The sequence below is a fragment of the Pseudorca crassidens genome, chromosome 3 (assembly GCF_039906515.1).
Source record: "Pseudorca crassidens isolate mPseCra1 chromosome 3, mPseCra1.hap1, whole genome shotgun sequence".
Classification (NCBI taxonomy): Eukaryota; Metazoa; Chordata; class Mammalia; order Artiodactyla; family Delphinidae; genus Pseudorca; species Pseudorca crassidens.
The window spans coordinates 62,835,676-62,863,280 of NC_090298.1; the positions used below are offsets into that span (position 1 = coordinate 62,835,676).

The window sequence follows — 27,605 nt, forward strand, 5'->3', positions numbered from 1 at the left end:
AACTGAGGGCTGTGCACTGGTAATGATCTTAAAGTAGACTAAAATCATGGGTCTTCACTGGTGGCGCAGTGGTTAAGAATCCGCCTTTTAATGAAGGGGATGCGCGTTCGATCCCTGGTCAGGGAACTAGATCCCACATGCGTGCCACAACTAAGAGTTCGCATGCCTCAACTAAGACCCGGTACAACCAAAATAAATAAATAAATAAAATAAAATTAATTAATTAATTAATTAATTTTAAAAGGAGACTAAAATCATGTACCAGCCCACACCAAAGAAATGCTTTCCTTACATGGACAAAGATTTCTACTATCATCACCAAGCTAAAAGCCCTCACCACATCCTCTTCGGATGCAGCTAACTAGTGAAACGGTGATGTGCAGACCAATAGGAAACAGCATGCTTTTTGTGAGAAAAAAAGGGTGGGGGGAGTCTTTGGTTCCAGCCCAGCAGAGTTTCCCATCAAACGTAAGCTCCTCAGCAGGGTCCTCGTGTCTGACACTTCCTGGGCTGGACACCACATCTCATCCCACAACGACCAGATTTTCTCTGAGCCACCGGTGATAATTTCTTTGTTTCTCCATCTCTTCCTTCTCACACCGCACGCTCACCAACCTGGTGTGTACTTCCCTGCAGGTTCTGGACCAAGACATGGGGTTGTCCCTGGGGTATGACTCCTCAAATCAGGAGCTGCGTGTGGGAGCTGATGGACCACACAGACATCATGTGCCAGACCCACGGGAAAAGGGGATCTTTAGTCCCTACTCCACCTTCTACCATTCAAAGAAGCAAACGATATCTTATTCATCTTTCAAAGATGTACGGGCTTCCCTGGTGGCGCAGTGGTTGAGAGTCTGCCTGCCGATGCAGAGGATGCGGGTTCGTGCCCCGATCCGCGAAGATCCCACGTGCCGCGGAGCGGCTGGACCCGTGAGCCATGGCCGCTGAGCCTGCGCGTCTGGATCCTGTGCTCCGCAACGGGAGAGGCCACAACAGTGAGAGGCCCGCGTACCGCGAAAAAAAAAAAAGATGTAGGAAACCAAGGTTTGATTGCCTATCCCAGGAAATTATGGCTTTTCTTTTCCAGTACCCATTTAAAACAACAAAGTTTCAGTATGACTGGACAAGCCAGGGGTTACACACAATCCAAGAGTCATCACGTGGAGATGACCGGGACAGGGCAGACTGTTTTCTGTCAGTAACATGTTGGTAACTAATTGTATTTCTAGTGAATCTGGACTTCTCCTGACCAGGAGAAGGGACCTTTGTGTTGGGCCAGGTGAGTGGGAGGTGCCATGAGTTGGATGAGGTTATAAAGAGTTTGGAAAGTTTTTTTTTTAGAAAAACAGTTTACTGAAAAGGAAGAATAGAGTCGCTCTAAAGAGTATGATCTCTGACAACATTCGTCCTGGGCTGAAATCCTCCTCTCAGCTCTGTGCTTGCTGTTGGCGCAACCTTGGGAAGGTTCCCATTTAAACTGTGTGCCTCAGTATTGCCATCAGTAAAATGGGGATGGCAAAGTACCTACCTCCTGGGTTTACTGTGAAGATTACATAATGCCTATGAAGACCTTAGCATGGCTAACTCCACATAGTAAGTGCCCATAAAGTTATAGTTTCTGGTTTTGTTTTGTTTCAAGAAAAAGAAGCAAAAGAACACATGACCAAAGAAGACAGGCTAATTATCCTGTTAGAAAGCATTAAAGGAAAGGGAGGAGAGGAGAGAAAATTTCAGAGCTAGAAAGAGAACCTGGGAAGCAATTACCTTGCTGGGAGGATAGTCTGGGAAACGGGGGGTATCCAGAATTCACAGGAACATTGGCTAGAGAACTCTTCTGCAGAATCCAGGAGACTGTACAAGATGGCAGATCTGTGAGCTCTGAGAGAAGCATTTTTGCCTGTGGTGGAAAGAAGTCCTGAATAGTTCAGCAAAAATAAAACCCACTATTTCTCCAGGAACTAGGAATGGGCAGAAGCTGGAGGCAGGAACAGGAGCCAGAGGTATCCTCTCGGCCAGTCTAAGGAAGTGCTTGCTGACCACAAGAGGAAGGCAAAGAAAGAACATGGGAAAAGGTTGTTTTTTGCTCTAAGCATACGCTAAGCCAATCACAAAAAAGGAATCTGAGAAGTCACCTAACTTCAGCTTGAATTTTACATAAGTAACCAAGACCCTTAAAAGAGGAGTAATTGTGTGATGTGGTTTAATGTGCCTGGTGTGTTGGGATCATGTTGAGTGTAGCCGTTGCAATGGACAGAGGGACTGAAGTTCAGTTGAGCCTTGAACAACAAGGGTTTGAAAAGTGCAGGTCAACCCATACAAGGATTTTTTTCCAATAGTAAATACTACAGTAATACATGATTTGCAGATGGTTGAATCTAAGGATGCTGAATCATGGATATGGAGGAACGGCTGACAAGGTGGGCAGACAAGAAATCACAGGCAGATTTTCGACTGTGCAGAGGGTTGGCTCCCCTAACCCCTGAGTTGTTCTGGGACCAGCTGTACTACCAGAAAAGATAAAGTGAGGAAAGGCTGTGCACCCAGGAAAGAGGGTTTTAGGTGAAAAGCCCACCCCCACCATCCCTTTACAATGATCCCAAGCAGTGGCAACAAAAAATAACTGAGATTAGTGGCAATAGAAAAATATAAGGAAAGTGAAATCTTCAGTTTGGGGGCTATTTGGGAGAACGCGGACCAAAGGACATCTCACATATATTTGATAACCCCCAATATTCCTTCTACTTACAGCAGAGGTTGAAACTCACATGCCTTCAAGGTAAGGTAAATACGTGAACCAATCAAGAGTGGAACAACTGGGTGTCAGGCAGACCGGCAAATGGGAAGGCGCCACATAAAGGAATCCACATTCAATTTTTTCAAAACACGGGCCTTGCCAAAGTAAACACAGAAGTTGGCCCCATTTCCATGCTACCAGTTTGCAAACACTGTTCTACATGATGTTAAAACATAAAACATGTTCAACAGTTTAGAGGCTAAATAAAACATTTTTAGTCTAAAAAGATCTATGAAAAGCCACTTTCATTTTAAAGATGATCCCAGTTGAATGGAAAATGAAAAGTCCTGACATTTTTTTCATCTGCATATTGATAAAGGGGACATTTTAACTCTTACATGAGATGGAATCTATTTCCCCCTTTTGGGAAAATGGAGGAAATATCCTTTATCTCCGGCAACAAGCATGGCGCTTGACTCATTGTATGCATGGGCCTTAAATGTCTGTTGAATTAATAGATAGGGTTATAAGTGGAGCAAAGCACTAGCTGGAGATGGAACCATAACCTCTCTTTTTGAGGTGATAAAACTGAGGAAGTGGACCTCCGGCTCTAACCCTCCTCTTTCCCTTCAGGATATATTTTTGACCCCAAAGGTCTACGTAGGAGGTCAAAGACTTCTGTGCTATGTGACCTTCCTCATCTCATTGCTCTAGCAGAGAACAGAGAACATGGACAGCCTCCCAAGGACAGTTACTACAGAACTCACTCCCCAGGTGGCATCCAAGCCACCTTAGTACTTTGTACTTTGGAAATGGGGCACAGGGCCTTCAGAGATCACTCTGATAACTTCTATATCTCCCTGAGTTCATGGTTCTTGAGGACAAAGAGGGGGTGTCTACCTCACAGAATTGTGAGGAGTAAATAATATTGCATATGTAAAAGGCTTAACGTAGTGCCTGGCACATAGTAAGCAGTCGGTGGGCTGTGGATATTATTAGCTATTACGGAAATAGTAGGTGCATGAATTTTTTTAATGGACCCCATTGGCGTGGGGAGCGGAGGTAGAACAAATTGAGAAGCTGAAGAAAAACAAAATTATTTCAACAGCTGCCTATTAATCATTTCAGAAAAGGCGGAGGTGGATAAGTGACTAAATAAATTAAATTCCCTACATTTAAATACAAATCCTTATCTATACATGTATACACTTACATAGGCACAGAGTTCCGGAAGAATAGTTAACAGGTAACAGTGGTTATCTCCAGGGAGGACTTGACCCGGGAATAGCAGCTGGGGAAAGACTTTAACATTTTTGCCATGTGTCTATATTATCTACTAAAAGTTCACAATTCATTTTTAAATTAAATGTTGCTAGTTTAAAACCTCTCCTGAGTTTTGCTGAAAGTGGACGAACTGTGAAATTGAGAACAGCTGCTTTCAGTTTTTACAGTCGAGCCCTGATACTGCCCTCTAGCGACTAGTACCCACCACCGCAACTGCTCTCTGCAGCCCTAACTAGACTCAGACTAAACCTGCTCGTCTCACCCATACTCACCTGGTTAATATCAATAATATACGTAGTTGACGCATTAAATAACTGAACTGTTACCTACTCATATACTCCAATGCTTTCATGGTTGAAAATCTAGGCACTGTGAAGGATGCCTACATTACCTCATGCCTCATTCTTGCCGGACAGGTGAAATAATAGATCATTTGCATTACAATATGCATCCATCATCCTTCCCTTTTTGCCATTTTAAACTTGACAATTACCTGAAGCAAAAGGACTTTCCTAATTTCACAGTTTTATCTCAAGTGCACCTAATTTGAGCAACTAAATTTGTATTAATTCATCACTTGCTACAGTAATTTCCTTCTTTGCACGTGTTGAAATAGAGGTTATTGTTCTACATACAAAATTTCCTTGTGTGCTTTTATGTATTTGGGTAAGTTTCTGAACTCTACTTCAGACTTCTTAGTTGTTCTCTAGGCTATTTACTCTTACATTGTACATTTTTCTAAAGTAATGTTTTCATTATTTTAAAGTCAATGTGTTCTGGGGGGGTGGTGGTGCTGGGATGAATTGGGAGACTGGGATTGACATATATACACTAATATGCATAAAATGGATAACTAATAAGAACCTGCTGGATAAAAAATAAATATATTAAATTAAAAAAATTTTTAAAGTCAATGTGTTCTCACTGTAAAGAAAGTTTGGAAAATACAGTAAAACATAATGAATAAAATAAAAGCAAGACGTAACTCTACCATCAACAGATAACTACTATTAACATTTCTATTTTCCTCCAGTTTCTCTAATGCCTATTCGTTTTTATACACAGTTTTCACGCTGAATTTTGAAGTCTCTAAAGTACATTTCCACTGTCATATATAAACATTAAGTGTTTGTCCTTGTTAAATGTTGCAAAGATATTATTAGAAACTGTAAGGCATGTTTGGATATAAGGATAAAGTTCACTTTGAACACACACACACACACACACACACACACACACACACTAATGCAGGGTCAGTATCGGACCCTTCTGTAAATGTCATATTTTTTTCAGATACATATCCACTGGGTGTATATCACACAGGAGGTCACACTTTAGGCTGAAGTTCTTCCAAGAACTGCAAGCCTCCTCGTTCAGTAATCTTGTATCCTCGGCCTTTGACAAATATTTGGGCATTGGATGGAATTCTTAGGGGTCTGGCCTAGCGACTTAAGGAAGTAATGATACACGATCCCAGGCAAGGGAGAAATCAGGGTCGGGGACCCGCGAGGGGAAAAGAAGGGCCGGGCACAGGGAGGTCTGAAACCTGAGCCAGTGGCAGCATTATTATTATTATTATTTTACTTCTGGATGGTTTCACCCATTTTGGCAGAACAATCTCGATCACCTCCTCCGCACGCAGGTTCCCAAGCAGCGACAGGCCGGGATCAAGGACTGGTGGGCGTGTTCCCCGCCCGAGGCCCGCGTTGGACCGCACCGGGGGTGGGGAAACCCACCCCGCGGGAGCAGCGGGTATAAAGAGCCCGGCTGCTGCCGCCGTGCAGCTCCGGGCTTCTCAGGGGGAAACGCTCGCCTCGCCGGTCCTCATCCGTGTTAAGTACCGTCCGTCCGGGACACCACGAAGATGGCACCAGTCGGGGGCAAAAAGGCCAAAAAGGTGAGTCTGCAGGGGACCCAAGGGCGCTGTCCATCCCGGCCAAAGCTCTGAGTTTCGATCCACAAACCAGCCCCGCATTGCATCTCAGCCGCGGGGAGCGCAGAGGAGCCCTTAGAGCCTGACTGTGACCAGAAGGCCCCCCAGGACTTCTGCTGCAGAACCCCAAGGGGCCTCTGAGTCCGCACTCCTGCCCCCCTGACCAGAGCGCCCTCTAGAACTATGTGACCCCCCAACTCCAGAGCGCCCCCAAAGAGCTGAGACTCCCAACGTCTTGAGCACTCCCCCGTGATGCGGCTCCTACACCCACAGGTGCGACTTCCCTTCCCCACGGCGGTGGGACTCGGGGTCGCCCTGCTGCGTGCCCCGGGCTCCTCTGGGGTCTGTGCCCGTGCCACCGCGCTCGCCCCTTGACGCCCAGCGCTTGCAGGGCAGGGAGGCGCGCGCCCGGTCTCCCACCGTTTCCCGCCCGCGCACTCACAGGCGCCTAGGGTCTCAGGGCCCCTACCTTGCAGGGTTCTCGCTGCACCCACCAGCCCGCCCCGCCGCAGCCCTAGGGCTCTGGCGTTGTTTGGATGATGTAAGTTTTCATCCCGCAGTTTGGTTTCAGCGATCACAGAACAGGGCACCGTGCGGGCCTCGAAAAGACAGTTTCAGAAAAATTAAGCACAATGGCCGTAAGATATTGAGGAAGGACTGTTAATAAGTTTTAAAAATAAAAACCCAGTAACAAGCCCGCCCTTCCCTGGGGACGAGTGTTTCAGTCCAGATTGTGGGCCTTCGTCTAGTTACTGGGTGGGGGGGGGGGGGACGGTGCGGGGGCCGGAGATGGATGGATGGATGGATGGATGGATACACTGAGAGTAGGACTATGGTTAGGAGTGGGAAGAGAAGGACGGAGGGAGTAGGGAATATGCTTGCGCCTTGGGTGTCAAAGCACCCAACTCCATGCCTGGCAGACAGAGGCCCAGGGAATGGCAGCGAAGGAGACAGGGCCAGGCCAACTGTACTCCTGCAGCTCTAAGGACTGTGGGGGCAGGTCCACCTCCCAAATTCATTGCCAGCCATCCCTTTAGAAATGGGCTGTACCTAGTTTCTAAAGGGCTGACCCCGCCTCAAATTAAAAAGACCTCCACACAAGGAAAAACATTAATTCAATTAATTTTTTTAAATGCCATGCAGTCCCAGGATTTAAGATGCTGAGATGACAATCGATTATAGGCTGTCACCTGTTCAGTTAGGTGGAGAATTTTGCCAATCCATATATCTACTAAAGGAATAGCTGATGTAGGCTGGAAAGGACGATTCCCATAGAGATTTAAATTTTTTCTTGGTTTGGCCCGATTTACGTTGCCATAAATCCTAATCCACTACCCCAGACTCAAACTCACAAAATGAAACATTTTAAAGGATTATTTTAGCAACAGATGGACATAAGATGGGAAGAAAAAAAAAGTTTCTTTGGTCACCTTGTTTCCATGCCTATGTCACTGTTAAAATATGGACGATAATACTTCTATACTTCTGATTAAAATTAAAACGTACGTTACAAAACTAACACAAGTTCATTGTAAACAACTAGGAAAACCACTAAGAACAGTGTCTACTACATTTTGATGTATATTCTGCTAGTTTATTGTCTAGGCAAATATGTACTTTTTAAACAAAAATTCTGATATTACACATATTGCCTTGCAACACTTTTTCACAAACAATATCTTGAGCATTTTCTCAGAGCACATTCCATTTAAAAAAAAAGCCACTTAGCTTAGGAACAAGAAAGTCTGAAGTTCAGGTAATTTAAAAATGCAGTAGAATCTAAGAGAGTGTTCTTCCTGATGTAATTGTTCAATAAACTAAGGTACAGCATGGTAATTGAATCACCGCTAGCCACTCTGCCACCAAGTATCAGATTCTTAGCTATGCTGTGCATTGAAGTGTTGTGCTACTAAAGTTTGAAAACACACACAAGAGTCCAATGAGAGTTGCTAGGTGATCGAATAAAATATCATGAATTACGTCACCCAAATGAAAATTAGTAGCCAGTCATATCTCATTTATTTGACTGTTGTTCATGTTTTTATACAACTGCACCGACTAGCAATATATCTATTTTTCTTGTTAATTGGGTCATAACGATCAAAGTTGTAGTTTTAAAAGGTGACTTTTTTTGGAATTTTATTTTATTTTTTTATACAGCAGGTTCTTATTAGTTATCTGTTTTATACATATTAGTGTATATGTGTCAATCTAAAATGTGACATTTAGACACATTGTAATCATGACAGGTATTTGGATTTCAAAATTACATGTGATCAATTCTATATTTTTGTATCTGTTATCTCATGGACTTGTACACTTGACATTTTTTCTATGTGGAAGGGCTATTCAAGAATATATAGCATAGTCTTATTTCACTGCTTTAAGGTAGAAATGTCAGATGTTTCTTTTCTCTGAGCACCAGTTTCAAAATGGTGTGGAAGAGAGGCAGAAGTTGGTGAGGACCTAAGACAGAAAAGCCTACAAATGTCTTTCACAGAATTTGTAACCCTTGTTATATCAGCATTTGTTTTGTCAACCATTATTAGTAATAAATGGAACACAATAGGTAAGTACATTCCAAGTTATTACTTTACACAGCCTTTTCAGGGCTATCCCACCCTCCCCACCCCCATTTAAAATCAAATCTAGATACCATTTAAGGATAAAAGAATCAGGAGGCCATATACACTGTACCTGGAAGACCGTGTATAAATTACTCAGAGACTCTGGACCTTAATTCTTCATTTGTAAAATCAGAGTGACCTAAATTGAATTAGGGTACCTTTTATTTTTAAAGGCTATGAGTTTTTGAAATTAAAAAAAAAAAAATGGTTACCTAGAAAATTACTTTCTAAGTCACAAAGCCCTTTAAAAATATTAAGTTCAAAATTTCTCTATTAACACCAGGGTAATTATTGCATAGTACTGTACATGGAATAGGTATGGAGGTTGGATTAGAAATTAGTTTACAAATATTTTATTTACCTGTCTCTTTCCTGTTCCCTCACTTGTAGAGAGCAGGCTGTGCATACTCATAACTTCCTGGACAGCATAATGCAGCTGGTATTATGGAAACTGAATTTTAACACCAGAGACAGAAGTCTTTAATTGATTTGGCCCTCTTTGTGGTAGTATCTCCTTCCTTCTGTCTTCACCAAATATCTTTTGACTTTTCAGTCTCAAAATGCCTTAATAGCATTGTATGCCACTTCAACTTTATAAAATACAATCCTCTCTTTAGTTTATTGATAGAATAAGAAGAAAGACTAACAATCACCATTTTAAGAAGGTGTGCTTAAGTATTTATTTACAACAAAACCTTTTCATCTAATGAGGCTTTACAACAAAACCTTTTCATCTAATCCCTCTGAAGATGTTTATTCAAACATAACATCCTCCCACAATATTCTTCAAATACTCTTTAATGTGTTCGGAAAGACCCCATCCCTGTCACATACACATGGATACACAAACTTTCAATATATTAGCATTCTGGTGATTCTCAACATAGTCACAAATTTCTGTATAAAATAGATATTTTCTGAGAATTCTAAAGAAATCATACTTCTCAAGAATATGATAGCAAAAGTTCTAAAGGTAGAAAATTGTCTTAAAAATTCAAGTAACACCTTTTCTTCCTCCTCTTCTGTAATTTTAGGGCATCCTAGAACGGTTAAACTCTGGAGAGGTCATGATTGGAGATGGAGGTTTTGTCTTTGCACTGGAGAAGAGGGGCTATGTGAAGGCAGGACCTTGGACCCCAGAAGCTGCTGTGGAACACCCAGAAGCAGGTTGGTGCACAGCTATATTCTAAGCTCTCATAAAAGACCACTATGTTGACCCAAGTCTAGAAGCATGCCATCAAACAGATACATTCATGCCGTGGTATCCAAATATTTATTATTGCCTTCTGGGCACTGTGCTAGGTACATAAGTACAGGTTTGCCTGTTGCGTAAGTATCAATGGCCCGTTGCTGTCATCTATATCTACCTTTTTTTTTTTTTTTGCGGTACACGGGCCTCTCACTGCTGTGGCCTCTCCCGTTGCAGAGCACAGGCTCCGGACGCGCAGGCTCAGCGGCCATGGCTCACGGGCCCAGCCGCTCCGCGGCATGCGGGATCTTCCCAGACCGGGGCACGAACCCGTGTCCCCTGCATCAGCAGGCGGACTCTCAACCACTGCACCACCAGGGAAGCCCTATATCTACCTCTTGTTCGCTGATCCTCACTCTAGATGAGTCTAGAACCTGGCTCACTGCCTTTCTCTGCCCCTCCCTTCTTCAACAGTCTAGTTGACTTCAACATCCATACATGTGATCCATCCAGCACTCTTCCTGTTAGTGCCTTGATCTCCTCCTCATCTCCAGCAAACTTTCCCTCCATTCCCACCTTAGCAACCCTCTCCTAGACCTCACCATCGCCAATAGCTGTCCACCTCTGAAATCTCAAGGACAAATACCACATTCTCTGACTACCCCCTCCTATCTTTTCTGCTCACTTTCTCTAGTGCTCCTATTCTTCAATCTCATCACGACTCTGGCTCTACCATTTTAGTGTGTTTTAGCCATTCTCCCCCACAAGTCCACCTTCCCTCCTTAACCCACTGTAAGTTGCATGATACAGCATCAATCATCATCTTGCAGATAAGCCCTCTTCCATTATGTATCTGCCAACTAGTCAAATTCATTGTATACTAGCGCCACTCTGTTCAACTACCTACCTAACCTGCACCTGCACCCACACACCTTATTCTCACTTTACTTTTTTGACCACAAATCTTTTATGGACAGGAGGGGAGGTAGGATGCAATCTGAAGGGGATAAATGCTGTCTCTTAGGGCCTCCGTATCAGCCTTAAGGAATAGCGAAGATTTAATCTTTAAAAGGGAGGAATGGGTCACTTTTGCAGGTCCATGGACTTCTGAGGGATGTAGGTTTTCAAGGCTAATGGGTTAATCCACCCATATGTCTTTATTCCAGATCTGAGGGTCCCATTTCTTCCTAATCAGACCCTAACTTTTGGCAATAAAATGCTTTCCCAGTTGAGAACTCTGCTGCCTATGTAATTTAGTCCCGGGCCAGAGCCTCAGTTTTTCTGTTCTCTAGCAACAGGAACTGAGTCTCTTTACATACCACCCAGAAGATCCTCAGACTCTCACACATTGCCTGAAATCGGAGATGACTCACCTGTAGCCTTTCATTGTCTTTGTCCAGTATTTGGTGGTACCCAACAATAGCCATCTAGCTCTGGAGTCCATATAGTTCCTACTTCCCCTGGACCTCTCAAACATCTGACATAGTGCACCGGCTAGTGCATTCCCTTCCAAGGATATCTCATCCTAATTCACTACAGGTTGAGGTTTTAATAGTTGTACCCCTAGAGCATGCTGGGAGCTCCATCACCTGTGATGTGTGGGTGCTCATTACTAGCTAGTCAGAAGGAGATCTGACTCTAAAATGATGCCTTCAGAGTTATTTCCCATGACTAGTTCTGGCTTCAACTCTTGCAGGTCAGACCACTCAGAAAACACATTATGAAGTAGAGAGTTGTGCTCAGGGGTTCTACTCTTGGGAGTGAACTAAGGGAGTGAGGGAAGCAGGACTGGGCAAAGGGAGGACCTGGAACTAAGCTGCGAAGAGTTGTAACAGAGACCCCAGCCAATCTCTCAGGGAGCTCTGGAATTGCACAGGCCCCTCAGAGTTGTCCCAGATTGAGGCAAGGCGGCTAGGTCTTTGTGTTTTCCCCCTACTAACAGACCAAGCCCTGCACACAAGCTGTCAGCGCTCCCCTCCTCCAGGAGAGGGCTGAATCCTGGGCAAAGGAGTGCCCTTTGGCCTAGGGCACTTCCTAGGAAGGGTCTCAGTCAGGAGCCGTCAGCAACCAACACTCTGAAAGAATTTAAATCTTTCAGAGGAAACCAGAGTTCTTGTGAATATTGTATAAAATAATAAACAGATGTTTTTTACGTTAAAGAAGAGCGTATTCCAATAAACTCAGTGACGAAGGATGGAAATTAACCAAGAACATAAACTGAGAGACAGTACAGTTTTGAGAATCAGTACAGACTCTGGATCCAGACAAACTGGATCAGATCCTGACACAGCCGCTAGGCTGTGCGGCCTTGGGGAAATTACTTAGCTAAGAAAACCGAGATAATATTGACATCTACCTCATAAAGTTGTTATGAGGATTAAATAAATGATATGTGCAGTGTTCAAAAGAGTGCCTGGCTCATGTTAAACACTACAACTATTCGCTCTTGTTATTAACTTGAGTGAGTTGCTTCCCCTCTTGGTAATATTCTTGGTTGTATTAACCTATTACTGCTAGAGAAGTACAGAAGTGTGTTCAAATCACACTGTCCCAAAAAAAATCCAAAATAGAAGAGCCATAGTCACACTATGAAACCCAGCAAATGCACGCAACTTTTATATTCCCAAATAAACGTAGAAATAATACTGTGTTCTACCCTTAAAAAAAAATGCAATTAGTAAGCTTTGGAAGCTAAGCCAATAAGAGTTCTCGAATTTTAGTTTCACCAGCGGAGTTTGTTAAAAATAATAAATTCCCAGACCCCACTTATAGATTTGGTTTCATTAGGTTTGTGACGGGTCCAGGAACCTGCATATTTATAATACTTGTCTCCAAACGATGGCAAGGTAAACCCCACTTTCAGAAGCATTGTGTCGAAGGGATGTAAGGAACACAATGGCATAATTAAGACCTGAGAGTGAGAATTTCTAATATATCTATGGTTTGTTTCTTAAGGTCTGCTTGCTGGGTTAAACTCAGAATGAAATACTTCTTGGGCCAAACTGACATTAACGATAAACTACCTTTGCCCAAACTTTGCCATGGAAACAAAATAAGACTGTTGTTTAAACTGCAAATTTCAATTTTGTTAGTCACGTTTACTTTTTTAAAGTCACACATTAGAGGAGCTCAAGAGAAACTGCTCTGATACCAATTTTCTTTGATTTTATTAATGCAGAAACAGCACATTTGATCTCTTGGCCATTTGTGTCTTGAATATTTTGAGCTTATTTACATGTATTGAGCATTTGCTCTACTTTTTCTTCTGCGAGCTCCTTGCTTTCCAAGAATTAATGAAAACTCCATGATACTGAGTCATCAGATTTAATCCTTTCTGCTACAGACTGAAATCCCCTATATTCAACTCTGCCAGTGCCTAGTTCAAACTCTGTCAAACACAGTGGACTACAGGACGCATCAGAAAAGACAAATCTGCTTGTAACTTATCTTCAAAGAACCATTTCATACGACCTTGGATGTATTTAACCTTTTCTGGGGTGGGGGGTGGTGAAATGTGTTTAAAACATTCATGCTCTAAATGAGAGCGGTGGTCATTGTCATGCTACTTTATGCAAATGAATTTGTTTTTGCAGGTGCTTTTCTAATTTTGACTGGGTAATAACTAGAATTCATATAGACCCTGAAAAGTTTCCCTGTAGACTGGACGGCACCCAAAACACTTTTGTAGGAGTGGTGCCTGGACTTGACTTTTTAGTGCTGGAAGCAGTGAGAAAGGGAAGGTTATGCTACAAGTCTGCAATTCCTTATCCAAGCCCTTTTGGGGCCAAATGCGTCTTAGAATCCAGAATTTGTGGGAATTTTAGAAAGTTAATACATTACATATGCTACATATTGCATAACGCTCTTATTAGGGTCTGAAGTGCTCCCCTACGCCCCGTCAAACACATGAATACTCTTTTTGCATCAAAATATATGGCTACCCACACTAAATAGGATACAATTATAAATATCCTCACATTAGTTCAGGTGACATTTTGCTGCCAAATGATTTTACTGCAAATTTATTGTCCCACTGAAGAAATACTGCAAATTTTTATTTGACCTTTTAGAGTTTGTTGTGGAATTTCAAAGACTTGCATTTCTCAAGTAAGTGTACAAGGTAATATCTATATTCTGTACATATATGTCTGGGTCATATGTTTTATACATATACACACACACATAAGTTGGTAATATTTAGCTTCTGTGATGCTAAAATAAAACTAGTATATGAAGAGTGTAAAGCCATAAAATGAATATAATCAATTAGCATAAGTTGTATCATTGTCATGTGAACTGGTCATACCCTATTGTCGGTTAGAGGATGAAAACTCATCGTTTTATGATGAGAGGAAACAGAAAATAGAAATTGAAAGGATATTCAGAAATTACCAGACTAACTCTCCTACTAAAATTTATGCCAAAAGTTGTGGTTCTTGCACTCAGTGGAATCAGCTTTGAATCAGTTTCCCTGGGTCTGGAGGGGTTTGAGGAATCTGAATTTTTAATTGTCCCCAAGTGAGTCTAGTAGGGTCACACTTTGAAAAGCATGGCATTTTTAAGAAGCATGATGGAATAATCAAATCAAATCAAATCTATTAAGAGTGAAAAGGTTGTCTTCACCTTTCTGACTCACTGCCCTCTGAAAAAACCTGATAAAAGACTATAGACCCTATGAGCACTATACAATGTACATACAGGTAAACAATTTGCACACCATTCCAGGGTTTTTGCTTGTTTTTTTTTTTTTTTTTTTTTTTTACAGCCTCTGGAAATCCATCAAAGGGCCAGCTGGGTGGACTTCTTATTCATAAACCATTCTGTCCCAGATACCAAGTCTGTAGTCCCTTCTCCCTTGCTCCAACCTCAGCACTCTGTGTTTATCTGATTGACTGTATGTAAGGTTTTTCAGTTGATTCTGCTGCTAATTAAAACAACTTTGAAACCCCCTAATTTAGGCATGCTTTTAAGTTCCCACTGAGAACGAAAGGTTCCATGATTTTAAAAGCAGAGATTTGGCTTCAAGCTTAGAAATCCATTCTCTGCAATTCAAAAGCGTTTTTGGCCTCACCTTTTTGTCCATTTATAAACAAAAACTGAGCTTCCTATGTTCTTGGCACTCTACTAGGCATCTGGGTTGCAAAGATGCCAAACTAATCTCCAGTCTTAGCCTCTGAAGGGCTAAGAACACCAGTGTCCTAATAATTTCCTAGTGTCTAACGTAGTTGTTCCCAGACCGGCAGACTTTATAAGTCTCTGAAATTTCAAAATAAATTTTAGGGTTCAATATACGACTGTTGGTTTCTTACTCTGTCCAGTCATTTCTCCTGACAAAAACAAAACACCATCTAAGTCTCAATATCATTTTATAGAAGAAACATCCTCCTGCTCTCTTAGAATGGTGATTCTCAACAAAACTGAAAATAAGAATCAGCTGGGAAAACTTTAAAAAAAATTGCTTGTGCCTTACCCCAAACCAATTAAATTAGAATATATGTGGATTTGACACTAACCTTCATAAGTTTTGAAAAGCTTGCAGGATATCTAATGGGCACCCAAGGTTTAGGACCACTATTTTAGAGCAAAGGATAACTCTTTAAATTGCATACATTTGATTATATGGGGGGGAAAAAAAAAAGAAACCTCCCACCATATTTCCTCCAGCCAATGAAAGCTTCGCCACGTGGTATTCACCCATGAACCTAGATTGCGAACATTTCTCCAACACTTATTCCACTCTACTACCAGAATTATCTTTCAGAAACACTGAGTTGGGCTTCCCTGGTGGTGCAGTGGTTGAGACTCCGCCTGCCAATGCAGGGGACACGGGTTTGATCCCCGATCCGGGAGGATCCCACATGCCGTGGAGCAACTAAGCCCGTGCACCACAACTACTGAGCCTGTGCTCTAGAGCCTGTGAGCCATAACTACTGAGCCCACATGCCACAACTACTGAAGCCTGCGTGCCTAGAGCCCATGCTCTGCAACAAGAGAAGCCACTGCAGTGAGAAGCCCGTGCACCACAGCCAAGAGTAGCCCCTGTTCGCCGCAAGTAGAGAAAGCCCGCGCGCAGCAACAAAGACCCAATGCAGCCAAAAATACATAAATAAAATAAATTTAAAAAACAAAACAAAAACACTGATACCTGTGGTCTGGCACCTAGACTCCTTGGGATGATGTGCTAGGCTGTTTTACACTCTGACAGCCCGCCTTTCCAAGTGCATCTCCCACCACTTCTCCAGCATATCCTCAACTCCGGCCACTCAGACTGCTTGTCACTCCCCCAAATGCCAAGACTTTTCTTGCCTCCTTGTCTTTGCTCGGGCTGTTCCCTCTCTAGGGAATGTCCTTCCCCATCTTCTCTGCCTGGCAAAAGCACTGAGATGATTCTTCCTCTGTGGGACCTCCCTCTTCCCTTCACCCCACATCCATGACAGAGATAATCTCTTTCTCCTGGCAAGAGACTCCAGATCCACCCCTCATTTGCCCCCAGGATGAGCAAATGCCAGGCAACCAGGAATTTAAGCAGCTGTTTTCATAGTTGTTTATCTGAGAGCCTTTTGAAAGCATCACAGACTAATAAACTGTTAACAATGAATACCTTTCCCTCATTCAATCTCCCAGTTCGCCAGCTTCATCGAGAATTCCTCAGAGCTGGATCGAATGTCATGCAGACCTTCACCTTCTACGCCAGTGAAGACAAGCTGGAGAACAGGGGAAACTATGTTGCAGAGAAAATATCTGTGAGTAACACCACACATGGCGCTCTTAGAAGGACACGGTAGACACGCGTGTCATTACCAAAGCTCTCATAGAGAAAAGTGTTGAGCCTCTTTAGAGTTCTGTTTTGTTTTAAACAATACAGAAACGAGATATGTGTAAATAATATTCTTAGGTTTTAGCTAGCGTCCCTCAAATTAACAGAAAGGCATTTAATGAAGCAGATCAAAGAAGTATTTAACTATTAATGATTCAGTCTCTTGACTAAGTTGCTGAAGGAGTATCCTTACAAACTCTTACATCTTCTTTAAAAATTAATTTTATTTATTGATTGATTGATTTTATTTTTGGCTGCGTTGGGTCTTCGTTGCTGCCCACGGGCTTTCTCTAGTGGCGGCGAGCATGGGCTACTCTTTGTTGCAGTGCGCGGGCTTCTCATTGCGGTGGCTTCTCTTTGTTGAGGAGCACGGGCTCTAGGCGCGCGGACTTCAGTAGTTGTGACACGCAAGCTCAGTAGTTGTGGGTCGTGGGCTTAGTTGCTCCGCGGCATGTGGGATCTTCCCGGACCAGGGCTCGAACCCGTGTCCCCTGCATTGGCAAGCGGATTCTTAACCATTGAGCCACCAGGGAAGTCCGAAACTCTTACATCTTTACAATTTGTTAATGTGACACAGTATAGGAGAAAGGTCATATGTGCCAGGAGTCAGTGAACCTAGAATCTTCCAGGCTCAGCTACAATCAACTGCGTGATGTTGGGCAAACCATTTACTTATCCCATCAAATCAGCAATTTCTTCATCTCTAAAATGAAAAAGGAATTCTAAAATTACATGAGTCTGGGTGATCTATAGTATTGGGGTTTTTTGAGGACAAACATCAATTTATATTGTCTAAAAAATTAGAAAAGACCTGACTTGTGATACATGTATCTGTGGAAAAAATATATAATGACAAAAAGTCATGAATTCTGTAGTAATTTAAATTGAATTTTATTCTTATTAATCATAAAAGCAAATCATCATCATCATCACCACTATTTGCTAGGTATTCTTCTAAGTGCAGCTTAGGCATTGGAAGATACCAGATCCTTTTATGTAAGGACTTTTACCCTCTCACAGATCTTGGGTATAACATAATATCCTAAATACCATCATTAGATTTTTTGCTTAATCACTGTTATTGGTAATGTTGTTACTGCAAATTGCTCAACTCCATAAAGCACTGAACTATTCCATCACTGTCGTTTTCTGGAATAAAATCACTATTATAACATACAACTGAGATTTGGACGTTGAATAACAATTTTGCTTCAATTTCACATGAAAATGTAGATGTATCATAAATTCATCCATTTTAGGGGCAGAAAGTCAATGAAGCTGCTTGTGATATTGCCCGGCAAGTAGCTGATGAGGGAGACGCCTTGGTGGCAGGAGGCGTAAGCCAGACACCTTCGTACCTTAGCTGCAAGAGGGAAACTGAAGTCAAAAAAGTCTTCCAGCAACAGTTAGAGGTCTTCATGAAGAAGAACGTGGACTTTTTGATCGCAGAGGTAAACATATACGATCTAAGATGAGACGAGTACACTTAGGACATTTTCTCTGCCTTTTACTCTCATGAGGACCATGTGGGGTTAGGCACCAGTCATGACTAGTAGCTGTAATATTTAGTTTTGAAATGTTTTTCCAATTTAGGGCTTCAACTAAATGTGATTCAGTTAACGTGACATAGTGTTCTTCAAACCTGTGGGCTGTAAGTCGCTGAAATCACCTTTCTATTCTGTTTTAAAAATGTTAATGGGTCACAACTCAGAGTTTGAAAAACACCCATCTGAGGATAATTAAGTTAATACACAGTAGGATAAGTTTTCAAATTATTTGGGAAGAAACAAGATTAAAAGTATCTTGACTTTAACTTATTTCAGTATTTTGAACACGTTGAAGAGGCTGTATGGGCAGTTGAAGCCTTGAAAGCATCTGGAAAACCAGTGGCAGCGACCATGTGCATCGGCCCAGAGGGGGATTTACACGGTGTGGCCCCTGGCGAATGTGCCGTGCGCCTGGTGAAAGCAGGTGATGATGCGTTCTGGCCAGTTTGCAATTAGTGTGTCTATCTTTAAAATTTATTTATTTATTTTTATATTTATTTTTGTCTGTGTTGGATCTTCATTTCTGTGCGAGGGCTTTCTCTAGTTGTGGCGAGCGGGGGCCACTCTTCATCGCGGTGCGCGGGCCTCTCACTATCGCGGCCTATCTTGTTGCGGAGCGCAGGCTCCAGACACGCAGGCTCAGTAGTTGCTCCGCGGCATGTGGGATCTTCCCGGGCCAGGGCTCGAACCCGTGTCCCCTGCATTGGCAGGCAGATCCTCAACCACTGCACCACCAGGGAAGCCCCTAGTGTGTCTTTTAAATGACATACAAATGCAGGTCCATCTATGAATCACTATATACTACTTTTGTTACAGGAAAGCCATTAATTTACTTTCTTAGGAATATCTATAATATCATTATTGAGTCCCAAAGAGAAAAAAATGTTAAAAAAAAATACATACACAGACATACCAGCCTTTTGAAATGGGCAATTAGACCTACGCTGAAGGTTTAACACCTGGAAATGAGAAGAATTTTAGTAAATCAAAAGGAACATTAGGAAAAATTATGTTTTATTTTAAACTATCTAAAGTTGAGGTCTTTAGACATTAATAACTTTTAAGTCAGTTGCCCTCTTTGCCAAAGTTTTTCCATTCTCATAAATGACCGGTAAGTTTTACTTTTTGTAATTGCTATAATAAATTTTCAAATCCTTTGATGTGAGACATGGAGCACCTAATTTACCTTTTCATATAATTTCCATTCCTAATATTGGGTCTCATTTCAATTAGGGAAAATTCACAGACTTTTTTCAAAGCTGCCTCATTTTCAACCTGAGGAATAACACAGTGTCCGTGGAAGAGTCTGACTCACTCTGTGGAACAGAGATTTTGACTGGCTAATTGTTTAATTTCTCATCTTTATCCAACTCTTAATAGTTCATGAAAGTCACTTCATACTTGTCACTAATAATAATTATTTAGGTTTAGGAATGACATTGTAGAATCCTAATTTTTTATTCTACATATTAGAAATGGGGGGAGAAACCAAATTAATATGTTTCAAAAAGATGAGAGGAGGCCCTCATCATCCCAACTGTTAATTGGCAGGGATTCTTGGCCTGCATCTACTCCTTCCCCTGCCGGTCTGTTCAGAGTGAGTGGCCACAGTGCTTGACCTCACTGTACCCTGTTTCTATCCTTCACAGAACTCCCCAGTTATCTCATTCGTTTATGTCTTGAATGTCTGGCTCTCTCACTTGATTGTAAAATCCCAGAGGGCAGAGACTATGTCTGCTTGGCTCAGCACGGAGTACCGTGTGCCCAGCACAGCACCCAGCACATGACAGGTCCTTAGTCAATATCCGTCTCACAAATCTAGTCCATCTTCCAATGTTAGTTCAACTTCCATGTGCCCTGACATAGTCATCCCTACCCCAAATAATCACTTCCTCCTCTCAGCAGCTGCGTCGCACATTTAGCGTGTCCTCAGATGACATTTCTAATCTGTGAGACTGCTAATAGGGTTCTGCAGTTACACACGGATAGAAAATGCTGTGTTAAGCCACGTTAAGCAGCCTCTTGGCTGCAGAACTTCTCAGAGGCTTTGACGTGTTCGTGTGTACTGGCAGTCTCCAAGAAGGGACTACAGTAAATAACTACTGCCCAATTTAATTGATCATAGAACCTTGTTTTCATAGAGCAAACCTTGGGAAGCCCTGTGCTAAATTATAAAAATCTTTGGTGTCCTTTATTTATATTTCTCTAAAATCCCTTACAAGGACCTTTATACCTAATAGACATCAATAAATAGCCAAGATGTGATGACTTCATTAATGTAATGATATCTAGGAAGGAAAGAGAAACTGTGGCTCCAGGACACCAGGAAGGACGGACGGATGGACGGAAGGAAGGAAGGAAGGAAGGAAGGAAGGAAGGGAGGGAGGAAGGGAGGGAGGAAGGGAGGAAAAGAAAGGGAAAGAAAGAAAGAAAGAGAAAAGAAGAAAAAGGTAGTCAAGACCCAAGTGACCCTGTTCAGTAAGCTGTTGAATATACCAGTCTGGAACCCAGTGGAAAGGTCAGGGTTAGAGAGAGAAGCTTGGGAGAGGTCTGGATATAGATGGTATTGAGAGCCTGGGGCTGAAAAGGAAGTGTAGATGCAGAAGAGAAGATGGCTCAGTGGGATCCTGGGACACTACAGGACTGAAAGGTTTAGCCTTGAGGAGGGGTCAGCACATAACACTCAAAAAAAAAACAGCCAGGGAGGTAGGGGCAACACTCAGAGAGTGGGGGAAGTTCTCAGAAGCCAAGAGAAGGGGAGTATCGATGAAGGAGAGAGTGCCACGAGGTTGAATGCTGCCGAGACGTTGAGTAAGATGAGAAGGGAGAAGTGACTACTAGACTTGGCAAGGTTGAGGTCATCGGTGTCCTTAACAAAAACTGATTCAGAGGAATGACGGGGAGTGAGGCCAGATTGGAACAAAAATGAAGAGCGAACTGCAGGCCCAGGCCAGTGAGGACCGCTAAGACGCCTGCCACTGAACACTGGAGGTCACAGCGTGTAGCGTCAGCTCTGCTGCTCCTGGAATCTGGATGTTGGTGCCGCTCTCATTGTGGCCAGAACGAATCTTTCCTTTCCTTGTTTTTGGCATCTCTATATCCCAGCTACAAAATCCTAGGCCATGAGTTCATCAAAAAAGTCCTTTTTGTCGGACAACCCAAGTGTCCAACTAATGAATGGATAAGCAAAATGTGGTACGTACATGCAATGGAATATCATTCAGCCATAAAAAGGAATGAAATTCTGACACATGCTTCAACAGGGATGAGCCTTGAAAACATTGTACTAAGTGAAATAAGCCATTCAGGAAAGGACACATATTATATGATTTCACTTGTACGAAAGTTTCGGAAAAACCGTTTCCTAAATTACACTCTGCTGTTATGCCCAAGAAACTTAATAATATTGTTAAATTGGCCTGATAAAAGGAAACATTGATTTATTCCTCAGATGAGTCGTAACCACAGGTGCCATGGGGCAGCTGGGAGTCGTGAAAAATTATCATGCTTTGCAAATATAATGTCAAAGATTGAAAAAATGGCTACTAAAATTTGAAGTTAAAGAACAGTCCAATGATGATTTTTTAAAAATGACTACTAAAATTTGAAGTTAAAAAAACCTCTAATAATGATTATATTTTTCAAAAAATGATGGACAGCCAAGTGTGCATAAACGACACTTCAAATATAGCTGACTCTTCAAAGCACTGTTCGCAGAAAGGGCTTGCTGCCTGTTACTAATCATTCTTGCCCAAGGGTGAGATAAGTTTGCAGGGACCCAGTGCCATACTTCCAATTCACCATTCCAAATAAAAGCTCCCTGAGTGAGAGGAGAGTCGGGCCCATTGGTACCTGGTGAATCCCTAAAGCTCAAATGTTCTTCCCACTTGCAGGAGCTTCCATCGTTGGCGTAAACTGCCATTTTGACCTCACAACTAGCTTACAAACAGTGAAGCTAATGAAAGAAGGCCTGGAGGCCGCGGGACTGAAAGCCCACCTGATGAGTCAGCCCTTGGCCTACCACACTCCCGACTGTGGCAAACAGGGATTTATCGACCTGCCAGAATTCCCCTTCGGTAAGACAGACGTTTTATAAATCATCTCAGGGTCTTTATGTTTGACAAATTCCAAAGAAATCTCTAGCCATAGAGCTTTATCATGTAAAGTAATGGCTGCAAATCCCCTCATATCTTGCCCCCAGCTTCTCTCCTTGCAACCCAAAACTTTTAAATTAGACATTAGGAAAAGACAGGACCGGCAAGCAAAAAAGACCTCTGAACTTAAATGTAAAATCAAAGATGAGTCAACACCTAGGTAGACAACCAATTCGTCATACCTGAAGTTGGCAGAAAGGACGCCCTCCTGGGTAGGATCAGCAAAGATTCTGTTTCTGGTTCCAGCTCTGTTGCTAAGTTGCAGAACCTTAGCAAAATTTCTTAGTTCTCCCAGATCTTAATTTTCTCATCAGAAAAAATAAGTCGTTTAGACCAGGTTATCGCCCAGATACTTTTCTCCTATTCTGAATGTTGCTTAGATATTCTAGCAATATCTGAGTTTGCGGGGCAGAGGGAAGTTACCATCATTGGGTTACTGTGTAACAGATTTGAATGAAGAGACCAAGCAGATGAAGGGGGTAATACTTGCAGTCTGGGAAGAGGGATAAAGCTTGTGTGGGAAGTGGGGGTGAGTCTACCTGGAGAATCAAGCCACGGGTGAGCGGGGCCAGACCCTGGCCAGCCTCCTATTTCATTCTAAGGTCCTTACCCCATATTCTAGAGGGACCCTGGAAAATAATCCGTCTAGAAGAACCATAGAAGAAGAACGGCAAGGCATTTGTGGTATTTATTGCTGTAGAACAAATTATTGCAAAATTTAGTGGCTTTAAACAACAAATATTTATTATATCTCAAGTTGCTGTGGGTCATGAATTTGGGAGCAGCTTAGCTCAGAGTCTCTTAATACGTTGCAGTCCAGACTCTAGCAAGGGTTATAGTCATCTGAAGGCCTGATGGGGGCTGGGGGATCTACTTGCAGGCTCTCTCAGTTGGCTGTTGGGAGTCAGGGTCAGTTTTTTTCTGTCTGTGGACTGGAGGCCTCAGCTCCTTAGCTCATGGGCTTTCCACTGTGGTATCTGAGTGTTCTCACAACACGGCAACTGGGCTGAACGTTCCAGGAGAGAACAAGGCAGAAAACATAATGTCTCTTATGACCTAGCCTCAGAAGTCACAAACCATCCCTTCTGCCATATTCTATTGGTCTCACAGACCAACCTGACATAATACAGGAGGGTCCACACAAGGGTGAGAACGTCAGAGGGCAGAGATCATTGGGAATCATCTTGAAGTCCGGCTGTCACAGTATTTACAATTGGATATGTCAATGCAAAATAGCTAATAGTTTTTAAGAGTTAGGAACTAAATATTGACAACTTATCTAACTCATTTATTGAAAATTACACATTTATTATAGCTGTTTGTTTTGAATATCTATTTTTAATTTAAGCAGAGTGTCATTTATTACAGGACTGGAGCCCAGAGTGGCAACCAGATGGGATATTCAAAAATACGCCAGAGAGGCCTACAACCTGGGGGTCAGGTACATAGGTGGGTGCTGTGGATTTGAGCCCTACCACATCAGAGCGATTGCAGAGGAGCTGGCCCCGGAAAGGGGATTTTTGCCACCAGCCTCAGAAAAACATGGCAGCTGGGGAAGTGGTTTGGACATGCACACCAAACCCTGGATCAGAGCAAGGTAAGAACCTTAAACTGTATTTGCCAAACCAAACTCATTTAGATTATGAAGATGTCCAAATGAGGTCATTACCCAAACTGCAGCCTATTTGCTGTGTAATGGTAAAGAATCAGTTATCCTCTTTAAATTCTCTCATAGAGGTGTTTATAACGTAGCTTTATGGAGTGGTTTTTGGGGAAAGCTTTAAGAATATAGAATATAAATCATGTAAGTTGCAACACAATGTGATTTCACACTCTAGGAAAGCACCATCCATGTGGTGGACACTAACAGTGAATCAGTTGTTAGGATTTAAGTACAGCAAGTATTAATTGCCCGTTCTGTGCCAAGCACGAACCTTAGAGCTGGGAAGACAGTGGTGAATGAGATAAAACATGTCTTTACCCACAGAGTTTACATTCCAGTGGGGAACAGGAACAATAAACAGAGTTTCACATCAGGCTATGTGCAGGGCACTAGGAGTATAGAAATGAAAGGCTGTGGTCTCTGGCTAAGAGAATCTCGCGGTCTACTGGGGAAAATGGAGAAGAAAGGTGAGGTAGTTAACTGCTTGAGTAGAGGCATGGATAAAAAAGTAACAATGAAGAGAAGAGAATAACTATCGCTACCTAATAGATACTTTAGAAGAAGGGACGTTGGGGCTGGATTTTGAAGAGCTGAGTAGGCTTCCACGGGATAAAGAAGGGGGTGGAGGATGCACCCCAAGCAGAGGGAGCAGTTTCCCTCTGTTCAGTGAACATTAGTTGAGCACAACTATGTCAGGCACCGTTGTGGTTGCTGAGGGAGCACGTCGGACAAGGCACAGGCCTGTCCCCAAGGAGGTAACAGTCTAGTAGGCAGAGAAATAAACAGCTAAGTTCAAACTGGTATGGTAAGTTAAGGATGAAGATGTGCACAGGTGCTGTGGAGTCTGTACTAATGGCCCACAGGGGGAAAGGTGGGAAGGTTGGTGAAGAATTTCTTACAGAGCTAACACCAGAGCTGAATTCTGAAGGACGAATTAGATGGCCAGACAGGAGAACAGCCTAGAGGGAAGCATTGAGATGTGGCAAGAGGACAAGGTGCTGAGACACAAGAAGTTTGAGAATATTGGATTCAGAATTTGGTAAAGACACAGGTCAGGAACAGGAGGTGGCCTTTGTTCATGCTCACGAGGTTGAGATGACCTCATCCCAAGGCAGTGAGGAGCCTGGAGGGTCTCAAGGGGTCCGAGACAAAGTTAGATTTGCAAGTTTTAGTAGCCTCGAGACAGGGAAACCTGTGAGGAAATCTCTCCTGGAAGACAAGGGAAATAGAAAGGAGGCTGGGGCGGGATCCTCAGGGTGAGAGGTGCAGAAGCAACACTGGCTTTGGGGAGAGCAGCAAATGTGGGCTCAGCTGGCTCAGGAAGTAGAGTGCCAGAAAGTGAGGATGGAGAGGTAGGGTAATTTGGATAGAAAATGTCCCTATTCTAAACTCTTAGCTTTTGAACCTATGTGTATGTAAAAAGAAGAAATTCAAAGTAACTTTAGACCTACAGATTCTGAAAGAAAAAGATAAATGTGTTTCAATGGACACACTCTCAAGAGCCCAAAGACAGCTCTACAGGGGTGTCTTAGCTCTGCGACCTAGAGAGGGAAGCTCAGGGAGAAGTCTCCTGCTGTGTGTTTTGTTCCCCCAGGGCCAGGAAGGAATACTGGGAGAATCTTCAGATAGCCTCAGGCAGGCCGTACAACCCTTCTATGTCAAAGCCGGATGCCTGGGGAGTGACCAAAGGAACAGCCGAGCTTATGCAGCAGAAAGAAGCCACGACCGAGCAGCAGCTGAGAGAGCTCTTTGAAAAACAGAAGTTCAGATCTGCATAATAGCCTCAGCGGAACCCATTTTCAGTGACCTCCTCTATGCTTGGAAGTCTATGTTTGGGCCTCAGTTCCTCTATGTTTGGGCCACAGTTCCAAAAATAAGGAAAAGATGGTTAAAAGGCAATGCTTATATGAACCCCAGCCTACAGGTAACAAAACAATTACAAATAGTACTTGACAATTTTGAAAAGTATATATTTATAACTTGAAAGCAAAATAAATAAGAAGCAAATATTAAACAGGTTTACTAAGCACCCACCATGTACACGGTATTAAGGAAATCACTGTGGCCAAGGAAAAGTAATTTGGACATTAGTCCCACTTCAAGAAGTTTGCAGGCTAGTAAGGAGGAGGAGATGTGAGCTGTCATAAATGGCTCAGCAACTAGACAGGGACAGACAAAGTGCTATAGGAAAGTGACTTCCAAGCTCTTCTGAAGATGACCCTTCATAAGAAACACAATTTATATTGATATAATGACCCAGTAAAGTACATGTACAACCATTGAAATAAAATGTGATCCATTCTGGTATTTTTTATTCCAGTCCTTTCTGTCCTATTTCATTAATAAAATACTATGCTGGTTAAGACCCCTCAAATTGATTTTATGACCCATTAATGAGTTTTGACCCACAGATTGAAAAACACTGCTATGGGACACCAGCTACGGGGACTTTGCTATTCCTTTAAGTTTTTTCTTAGAAAATCAGTCCTATGGGACCTGATCAGTAAATATTCAAAGCTCAGAGTTCCAGAGTTGTTCCCTCACTTTTCTGACCCATTTCTACCACTAAGAAGCATTCAGACCAATGGGGAGGCTGAGAAGGGATGGGTACCCAGGCTCTCTACATCTTTTTCTAGGCTGGATCCACCTCCCTTCAGTAAGGCTGGGGAGCAATGGTCCTGTGTTACTTTGGCAGCTTTAAAAAATATATAATAAAGAAAAAGAGATTCTCCAAACTCTATCTGGGGTTCCTAGATTGAGAACTATATTTTTACCTGGTAGTATCTACTCTGAAAACTCAAGCCTGAAGATGTAAGAGCATTAGAATAAACGGCTACTCAATGTATTAGGAAAGAGTTCATGTTTCTTTCTAAACATCCATGGATTGGTATAGCTGTTTGGAAATTCTAATCTCTTCAGCTATTAAAATAAAAGGAGCAATGAGACTTATCTTGGATGTATTTGAATCTTATTTCTGTTCTATAATTTGCTAAGTCTTGTATAACCTCAGTTTCTATTTAAAAAGACACAAGCATGCTAGAGTTTTAAAGGACAAGGCAGCAGTATTTAAAGGGAAAAGAAATTTCCAGAACTTCTTTTCAAAGCAGCACGACTCTCAGAGGTTGCATATGGCTGAGGTGAAATAAGAAAAGAGTGAAAGTCACTTTTTTTTTTACCAATTGCTATCTACCATTTTTCATTCTCAAATCAGGTTCAACATTTAATACTTTCATTCATAGGTAATAGATACCTTTATTCAACCTACTACTGTGTAAGATGGATGCCCCTTTAATATTCTTTTCAGAACTTGTATTGCCATACAAAGCACTGTAACCCCTAATTTTTCTTATATCTTTTGATTTTAAAAATGTTTCCCTCAAGAGGAAATATACATACTGAAGGTACACTGGAATGAAACTGTATGTCAACAGTGACTCCTAGTGGCATATTTCATATTTTGAAATTTTTTTTTTTGAAATTCATCCCTCCACCAAGTGCATTCATTTTATTTCCAGAAATCTTGTTCATTAAAAGGGAAATTTCATTCAATACCTATAAGCTTCCTTGTGTTAAACAGACATTTCTCACTGGTAAAGATATTTTTGTGGAATCAGAGCCAGAGAGACCTTAGAGATCCAGAGTCTAAACTCTCCCTTT

General features: G+C 42.2%; 2 protein-coding genes across 12 annotated transcripts in view; one reads left to right on the top strand and one right to left on the bottom strand.

Moving 5' to 3' along the window:
* The window catches only part of DMGDH (dimethylglycine dehydrogenase), a 139,963-nt gene that overhangs the window by 103,660 nt on the left and 8,698 nt on the right, over positions 1-27,605 (bottom strand). The window contains exon 2 of one of the 11 annotated variants that reach the window (XM_067731080.1): positions 1,765-1,897. The exons of 9 other annotated variants lie outside the window; for them this stretch is intronic. In XM_067731080.1, the coding sequence (XP_067587181.1) occupies positions 1,765-1,897 (133 nt within the window). Of the gene's footprint in view, positions 1-1,764; positions 1,898-27,605 lie in introns of those variants that run through there. One more of the 11 variants, XM_067731086.1, reaches the window with a different exon arrangement.
* Positions 5,761-26,897, top strand: BHMT (betaine--homocysteine S-methyltransferase). Its single transcript, XM_067731092.1, has 8 exons — positions 5,761-5,915; positions 9,613-9,745; positions 16,392-16,510; positions 17,844-18,035; positions 18,408-18,555; positions 22,025-22,207; positions 23,654-23,882; positions 25,543-26,897. The coding sequence occupies exons 1-8, from the start codon at positions 5,883-5,885 to the stop codon at positions 25,724-25,726; spliced, it is 1,221 nt and encodes a 406-aa protein (XP_067587193.1). The 5' UTR covers positions 5,761-5,882; the 3' UTR covers positions 25,727-26,897.